Raw genomic sequence first — 9,366 nt, 5'->3', positions numbered from 1 at the left:
CCATGCATCCTATCAGATCACCATGGACTAAGTCTGATCTTCAATATCAACATTAATAATAGAAAGCCCACATTCACGTGGAAACTGAACAACACTCTAATCAATGATAACTTGGTCAAGGAAGAAATAAAGAAATTTAAGACTTTCTAGAGTTTAATGAAAATGAAGACACAACATACCCAAACTTATGGGATACCTTGAAGCTGTCCTAAGAAGAAAATTCATAGCTCTGAGTACCTCCAAAAAGAAACCAGAGAGAGCATACAATAGTGGCTTGACATCACACCTGAAAGCTCTAGAACAAAAATAAGCAAATTCACCCAAGAGGAGTAGACAGCAGTAAATAAACAAAATCAGGGCTGAAATCAACCAAGTGGAAACAAAAAGAACTATACAAAGAATCACCCAAACCAAGAGCTGTTTTTTTTTGAGAAAATCAACAAAATAGACAAACCTTTAGCCAGACTACCTAGAGGGCACAGAGACAGCATTTTAATTAACAAAATCAGAAATGAAAGGGGAGAGATAACAAAAGAATCTGAGGAAATCTAAAAATTCATTACATCCTACTATAAAAGCCTATATTCAACAAAACTGGGAAACCTGCATGAAATGGACAATTTTCCAGACAGGTACCAGGTACCAAAGTTAAATCAGGATCAGATTAATGATTTATACAGTCCCATATCCCCTAAAGAAATAAAAACTGTCAGTAATAGTCTCCCAACCAAAAAAAGCCCAGGACCTGATTGGATTAATGGAGAGTTCTACCAAAAATTCAAAGAAGAAAACACCCATGGAAGGAGTTACAGAGACAAAGTTTGGGGCTGAGACAAAAGGATGGACCATCTAGAGACTGCCATATCCAGGAATCCATCCCATAATCAGCCTCCAACCACTGACACCATTGCATACACTAGCAAGATTGTGCTGATAGGACCCTGATATAGCAGTCTCTAGTGAGACTATGCTGGGGCCTAGCAAACACATAGGCGTATGCTCACAGTCAGCTATTGGATGGATCACAGGGCCCCCAATGGAGGAGCTAGAGAAAATACCCAAGGAGCTAAAGGGATCTGCAACCCTATAGGTGGAACAACATTATGAACTAACCAGTACCACGGAGCTCTTGACTCTAGCTGCATATGTATCAAAAGATGGCCTAGTTGGCCATCACTGGAAAGAGAGGCCCATTGGACACGTAAACTTTATATGCCCCAGTACAGGGGAACGCCAGGGCCAAAAAGTGGGAGTGGGTGGGTAGGGGGGTGGGGGGGGGAGAAGGTATGGGGGACTTTTGGGATAGCATTGGAAATATAAATGAGGAAAATACCTAATTTAAAAAAATTCAAAGAAGACCTAATACCAATATTCCTCAAACTGTTCCACAAAATAGAAACAGAAGGTCCTCTACCCAATTCGTTCTATGAAGCCACAATTACTTTGATACCTAAACCACACAAAGACTCCCCAAAAGAACAGAAACTTCAAACCAATTTCCCTTATGAATATTATATATATATACATATATATAACATATATATTATATATAATATATAATATATATCCCAAGTATATGTGTATATATGTATGAATATCATTTATATATTATATGTAAATTATAAAATATATGTATCATCAGACAAAAATCATTACTAGTGTATATTAATTCCTTTATTTTTATGAAGGTGAATATACTGTGTATGTAAAATGACCTATAACCATAATGTACTTATGGCAAAAATGTGTGATCTTTGTGTTTATATGTAAATTTGACCATGTAAGCTAGGAACACAGTATAGAATGGGCACTCTAAGGTTAGTGGTGAAGATTTTTATTGTAGGTAAGAGAACACCCAGAGACATCTGGAAGCGTCCAGAACAGTGAGAAAAAAAAATGGACACATGGCAGGAAAAGCAGGATATGGAGCAGTTATGCTAGTTATAAGGTAGAAGAGAAGCTGAGGAGTAAAAGCCATGACCTGGACCAGCTTGGGATTTTAGAGTAGAGGAGGGAGGGAGTGAGAAAGAACAGGATCCTAGCCCTAGCTTTGAGACCTTTAACAAGTGTGAATAGGAACTTAAATAACCTGGAGGACAGCATGGGCTTTGATATGGGATCACAGGTATCTGCCATTTGGAAAAGGAAGGAACTCCTTTTGGCTGCCAAACCAGTTTCTCTAGTTCCTGAGGAATTCTGGCTTTAATCTAACTACCAGCAATCATACCATATAGTTCAGTTTAAGACTACCTTAGATTAAAATTTGGACCAACTGGCCCTGTGCTTTGAGGGGAAAATGGGGTGCCCTCTAACTATTTGAGAAAGAATTCATAGAATTTCAGAAGGAATGTGCCTGAAGCAAGGAAAAAGAACTGAGGAACTAAAGAGGATGAAGAAGCCAGAAGACTTACCAAAAAAGAATACTGAAAGAAAAAGTGTGAGAAAGACTCCAGGCATAAAACAAACCTACCAACAAAATCAAACTAAACCAACCAACCAACCAACCAACCAACCAACCAACCAACCAACCAAACCTAAAACAACACCAGGCACATGAAGAAACCAGGAAACAATAAAGCTAGCATAACATAAACCGGAGGGCACACTAATAAATAAACAAAAAGAAAAATGAGCAGCAGGCTTCCACAGAATCTGCAGGTGGCAGGGGAGTTGTGTGAGCTAGACAGAAGGAAGCAGGAGCCCACCAGCAGCACCAGGACAAGCACGAGCCCACAAACAGCACCAGGACACCAGCAACGGTCACTTCAACTGCTCTGACACCGGCTCACACAACTCTTGATGGCCAGCACTCCCTGGGCTGGACGCCTTCACCTCACCTAGGGCTTTTAGCAAAAGTGGCCACAAAGTGTCTGGAGCCCCCTCTGGCAGCCACTATTTCTGGCAGCCGGACACCAGAAAGGGTAGGCTAAAAGGTGGGCTTCCTGGAGCGGTGGGGGGGTAGGGGGGAGGATGGGACAGAGTCCCACAGGAGAAACTAAGTAGCAGTGGGAAGAGGCACTCAGGGGAAGACAAAGGGAGCTGGGGGGGGGGTGATCTGCAGTGAGCAGCAGGAACTGGGAATGTCCTTCAGAGCCAGACTGAGGTTCTTGAAAGAACAAGGTGGAGCCCGGAGGTGGGTACCTGGAAGCAGTCAGGGAAAGCAGAGGGGACTGAGAGCTGCAGGCAGGGAAGCTCAGGACACTAAAGTGCAAGGAGGCACTTTACAGCTCTTCTGGACTTCCAAACCGATTTGCAACTATCCTATGGGGGCAGGGCGCTGGAGTCAGCAGAGCACCTAGTCTCTGGGAACAGAACAACCAGTCACTGAGGAGAGTCTCTTGTTCCCCTGTTGGGGTATTCCCAATTCTATTGGACACCAGCCCATCCCTTCACCACTCTCTAGTACTTCCTTCACAGGGGCCCTAGGGAACCCCAGAGACAGCACCACACAACCAGGTGCCAGGACAGGTTTCAAGCTTCATCCTAAGGTTCCTGGCACCAGCAGTTAGGGATCAGCAAAAGGCATGGAGGCACTCACTGGGAAAAGTACATCATTTACCCCCATAGTCAACTGTCTCTCCCCGTTTCACACTGCAGCCTTGGACCCCTCCAGGACCCAGGAAGCAGAAGGGCAGCAAAGCTGCCTAACAGGACATGGAAAGTTCAAAACTGACCAAGAAAAGAGCTGGTCGGAAGAGGCAGAGATGCAGATCTCCAGCCCTGCCCCAAAGGAACATCGTGGGCTTCAGAATTTCTCATAAGTGGAAAGAAGGAGATGAACCGATAACACAGTGGAAAGGGACTGTGCTGGATCAGGTGCCAGTAAACCCCTCCCTGTACCTGGTTAAATATGATGGGATTGACTCTGTGCATGCTGTGGAACTTCACAAAGATAAGAGGGTATTGTCCCTAAAAGTTCTCGCCAAGAGGGTGGCATCATCCCGAGTCACTGATTCCAGCTTTGCTGATGCCATAGTGGGCAAAGCAGTTAAACATTTATTTGAGGATGAGCATGGCTCTAAGGAAGAGTGGAAGGGGATGGTCTTGAGCCAAGCGCCTATCTTGGATAACAGCTTTTATATTACTTATGAGAGAGATCCCATATTATACACATACCAGCTTCTGGATGACTTTAAAGAGGGTGACCTACAAATCATGGAGGGGTTCAGTGCCCCCCCCCCTCATTTAGACATCGACGTGGAGCTTGTGGATGGCCTGATAGGAAAACACGTGGAATTAACAAATGATGACGGCTCCAAGAGGGTTGGCCTGATCATTTACCAGATTGAAACCAAACCTAGAGTGTACCTCATCAAGTATGAAGATGATGTCTATATACATGTCACTCACTTTGAGAAAGAGTTCTAATTATTTATCATGGCATTGCCACAGCTGTAGAAATAAAGTTAAAGTAATTTCTTTGGAAATTAAGTTGTAATTTCTAGATGGGCTCAGGTTGCTGATCTTGAGTGGGTCCTGGGCTCAATGCAGGCATACCAGTTGTCCTGATGAATGCAGGCTTCTGTGGGTATGGCATGCTGTCTGAAGCACTTTGTTGGGTGTGCTTGGTGGGTGGAAAATGGACTGATGGAGCAGCTGTCAATTCAGCCTGTGAGAAAAGTGAGCTAGTATCATAAGCAGTCATCTAAAAATGGAATGGGACTTAGCTGGTCTGGTCTTGGGCTGGGGCGGGGGGAGGAGAAGAAACTGGAAATGGGTGGTAGAGGAGGAGGCAGAAGGAGATGACTGCCCAAAGAGAGGTGGAAGGAAGCCAAAGAGAGAGGGGTGGCAGAGAGAGGCTTCCTGGAAGAGGGACAGAGTAAAGAAAGAAATATAGATTGGAACAGGAGGGGTGGAAGCAGAGTGAGGCATGGTGGCACCTTCTGGCTTATAGGAAAACTAAGGAATTCTGGAAGAAGGATACACACAGCAGTGTAAAAGAGGTATACAGTAAGGGTGGGCAGGGTGAGCCATTCACAGAGGATCCTGAGGAGAGGCCCAAGGACCTGGGAGTCCAGAAGGACCGATGCATACCTAGTGATTGAGACATTAAAGAGATACCCCTGAAATGAGCAATTCCAAGAAGAAAGGCTGTCTTTGGGTGGTGAGAGGTAAGGTGGCATGGTGGGTCGTTTTGTGGGATGGGGGAACACGAACTCCCAGGAAAAAAAATGGCCTTGTGAGGGCATGCAAGTGCATTGAATGTACACTAAAGGCCATTTCAACAGAGACTACTTGGACAGTTTCAACCACAAATCAACATTGCATCTATCTCAGGCCTTTCTGTTTTCAGAGTCTGTGATAGCCAGCAGCCTGAAAAAGCTAGTGAGAGTTCCTGGCTTGCTCTGGGCAAAGGGCAAATATTTTTTCGGAAATAGACCCTTAGTGGATCCAGGAATAGCAGTCTTGTCACTGTCTTTTTGCGGCTGGAATAGGCTTCCTGGGGTGAGGGGACATCTGCTGATTGTGCCTCAAGTCTCCATGATATAGAGAGAACTTGCCTGTCTATGTTCTGTCACAGCTGCCTGAAGCCACAGGTGGCTCCATTCCTTGCCCAGGCAAAGGGAAGCTGCCCTTTCTGGTTAGACTCCCTACAAAACCTAGAGCGCCTGACACCTTCTAGGTACCTCTTATTCAAACAAGTTTTCCGTTCCTTCTAAAACTGAGAGCTAACCCTGAAGGAAATGTTTGTGCCTCTCTGAAATGGAAACTTATGGGTTCTTTGATCAGTCAGTTGTGTTGCATGGTGTATCCCTAAGGCAAACACATAAAAGAACATTTCACTGAAGCAGACATAGGTGAAAGGATGTTCTGCTAAAGAAACACGTGAAATGATGTGTGATGAGGGACTCTTCACAAATGAAATATGTGTGTTGGTCTGCCATACAATTTGTTTTTTCTTTTTAATTAGGTATTTTCATCATTTACATTTCCAATGCTATCCAAAAAGTCCCCAATACATTCCCCCGCCCACTCCCCTACCCACCCACTCCCACTTTTTGACCCTAGCATTCCCCTGTACTGGGGCATATAAAGTTTGGAAGTCCAATGGGCCTCTCTTTCCAGTGATTGCCGACTAGGCCATCTTTTGATACATATGCAGCTAGAGTCAAGAGCTCTGGGGTACTGGTTAGTTCATAATGTTGTTCCACCTATAGGGTTGCAGATCCCTTTAGCTCCTTGGATACTTTCTCTAGCTCCTCCATTGGGGGCCCTGTGATCCATCCAATAGCTGACTGTGAGAATCCACTTCTGTGTTTGCTAGGCCCCGGCATTGTCTCACAAGAGACAGCTATATCTGGGTCCTTTCAGCAAAATCTTGCTAGTGTATGCAATGGTGTCAGCATTTGGAAGCTGATTATGGGATGGATCCCTGGATATGGCAGTCTTTAGATGGTCCATCTTTTCATCACAGCTCCAAACTTTATCTCTGTAACTCTTTCCATGGGTGTTCCCAATTCTAAGAAGGGGCACAGTGTCCACACTTTGGTCTTCGTTCTTCTTGAGTTTCATGCGTTTAACAAATTGTATCTTATATCCTGGGTATCCTAAGTTTATGGGCTAATATCCACTTATCGGTGAGTACATATTGTGTGAGTTCATTTGTGATAGGGGTGACCTCACTCAGGATGATGCCCTCCAGGTCCATCCATTTGGCTAGGAATTTCACAAATTCATTCCTTTTAATAGCTGAGTAGTACTGCATTGTGTAAGTGTACCACATTTTATGTATCCATTCCTCTGTTGAGGGTCATCTGGGTTCTTTCCAGCTTCTGGCTATCATAAATTAGGCTGCTATGAACATAGTGGAGCATGTGTCCTTTTTACCGGTTGGAACATCTTCTGGATATATGCCCAGGAGAGGTATTGCTGGATCCTCTGGTAATATTATGTCCAATTTTCTGAGGAATCACAAACTGATTTCGAGAGTGGTTGTACAAGTTTGCAATCCCAGCAACAATGAAGGAGTGTTCCTCTTTCTCCACATCCCCGCCAGAAACTGCTGTCACCTGAATTTTTGATCTTAGCCATTCTGACTGGTGTAAGGTAGAATATCAGGGTTGTTTTGAGTTGCATTTCCCTTATGATTAAGGATGTTGAAATTTTTTTCAGGTGCTTCTCTGCCATTCGGTATTCCTCAGGTGAGAATTCTTTGTTCAGTTCTGAGCCCCATTTTTTAATGGGGTTATTTGATTTTCTGGAGTCCACCTTCTTGAGTTCTTTATATATATTGAATATTAGTCCCCTATCTGATTTAGGATAGGTAACGATCCTTTCCCAATCTGTTAGTGGTCTTTTTGTCTTATTGACGGTGTCTTTTGCCTTGCAGAAGCTTTGAAATTTTATGAGGTCCCATTTTTTGATTCTCGATCTTACAGCACAAGCCATTGCTGTTCTATTCAGGAGTTTTTCCCCTGTACCTATCTCTTTGAGGCTTTTCCCTACTTTCTCCTCTATAAGTTTCAGTGTCTCTGCTTTTATGTGGAGTTCCTTAATCCACTTAGATTTGACCTTAGTACAAGGAGATAGGAATGGATCAATTCGCATTCTTCTACACGATAACTGCCAGTTGTGCCAGCACCATTTGTTGAAAATGCAGTCTTTTTTCCACTGGATGGTTTTAGCTCCCTTGTTGAAGATCAAGTGACCATAGGTGTGTGGGTTCATCTCAAGGTCTTCAATTCTGTTCCATTGGTCTACTTGTCTGTCGTTATATCAGTACCATGCAGTTTTTATCATAATAGCTCTGTAGTACAGCTTTAGGTCAGGCATGATGTTTCCACCAGAGGTTCTTGTATCCTTGAGAAGAGTTTTTGCTATCCTAGGTTTTTTGTTGTTCCATATGAATTTGCAGATTGCCCTTTTTAATTTCTTGAAGAATTGAGTTGTAATTTTGATTGGGATTGCATTGAATCTGTAGATTGCTTTTGGCAAGATAGCCATTTTTACAATGTTGATCCTGCCAATCCATGAGCATGGGAGATCTTTCCATATCCTGAGATCTTCTTTAATTTCTTTCTTCAGAGACTTGAAGTTCTTGTCATACAGATCTTTCACTTCCTTAGTTAGAGTCACACCAAGGTATTTTATATTGTTTGTTGCTATTGAGAAGCATGTTGTTTCCCTAATTTCTTTCTCATCCTGTTTATCCTTTGTGTACAGAAAAGCCATTGACTTGCTTGAGTTAATTTTATATCCAGCTACTTCATTGAAGCTGTTTATCAAGCTTAGGAGTTCTCTGGTGGAATTTTTAGGGTCACTTATATATACTATCATATCATCTGCAATGAGTGATATTTTGATTTCTTCTTTTCCAATTTGTATCCCCTTGATCTCATTTTGTTGTTTAATTGCTCTGGCTAGAACTTCAAGTACAATGTTGAATAGGTAGGGTGAGAGTGGACAGCCTTGTCTAGTCCCTGTTTTTAGTGGGATTTCTTCCAGCTTCTCACCATTTACTTTGATGTTGGCTACTGGTTTGCTGTAGATTGCTTTTATCTAGTTTAGGTATGGGCCTTGAATTCCTGATCCTTCCAAGACTTTTATCATGAATGGGTGTTGGATTTTGTCAAAGGCTTTCTCTGCATCTAACGAGATGATCATGTGGTTTTTGTCTTTGAGTTTGTTTATGGATTACGTTGATGGATTTCCTTATATTGAACCATCCTTGGATCCCTGGGATGAAACCTACTTGGTCAGGATGGATGATTGTTTTGATGTGTTCTTGGATTCGGTTAGCAAGAACTTTATTGAGGATTTTTGCATCGATATTCATAAGGGAAATTGGTCTGAAGTTCTCTATCTTTGTTGGTTCTTTTTGTGGTTTAGGTATCAGGGTAATTGTGGCTTCATAGAATGAGTTGGGTAGGGTACCTTCTGTTTCTATTTTGTGGAATAGTTTGTGAAGAACTGGGATTAGATCTTCTTTGATAGATCTGCACTAAACCCATCTGATAGAACTCTGCATTAAACCCATCTGGTCCTGGGCTTTTTTTGGTTGGGAGACTATTAATGAGTGCTTCTATTTCTTTAGGGGATATAGGACTGTTTAGATCATTAACCTGATCTTGATTTAACTGTGGTACCTGGTATCTATCTAGAAACTTGTCCATTTCATCCAGGTTCTCCAGTTTTGTTGAGTATTGCCTTTTGTAGAAGGATCTAATGGTGTTTTTGATTTCTTCAAGATCTGTTGTTATGTCTTCCTTTTCAGTTCTGATTTTGTTAATTAGAATACTTTCCCTGTGCCCTCTAGTGAGTCCGGCTAAGGGTTTATCTATCTTGTTTATTTTCTCAAAGAACCAGCTCCTCTATTGATTGATTCTTTGAATAGTTCTTGTTTCTACTTGTTTGAATTTACCACTG

At 42.6% G+C, this 9,366-nt stretch overlaps 1 protein-coding gene across 1 annotated transcript; it reads left to right on the top strand.

The window, feature by feature from the left end:
• The first annotated feature begins 3,654 nt into the window (after positions 1-3,654).
• LOC147004866 (spindlin-2A-like) lies at positions 3,655-4,368 on the top strand. Its single transcript, XM_085837801.1, has one exon. The coding sequence runs from the start codon at positions 3,655-3,657 to the stop codon at positions 4,366-4,368; it is 714 nt and encodes a 237-aa protein (XP_085693927.1).
• Positions 4,369-9,366: the final 4,998 nt, after the last annotated feature.

This window comes from Mus caroli, unplaced genomic scaffold (genome assembly GCF_978045245.1).
Source record: "Mus caroli unplaced genomic scaffold, Mus_caroli_1 scaffold_5, whole genome shotgun sequence".
Classification (NCBI taxonomy): Eukaryota; Metazoa; Chordata; class Mammalia; order Rodentia; family Muridae; genus Mus; species Mus caroli.
This window is presented reverse-complemented; position numbering and strand designations above follow the sequence as displayed.

Coding starts and splice junctions, on each gene's coding strand:
- LOC147004866 (XM_085837801.1), top strand. CDS start 3,655: ATGGAAAGTTCAAAACTGACCAAGAAAAGAGCTGGTCGGAAGAGGCAG.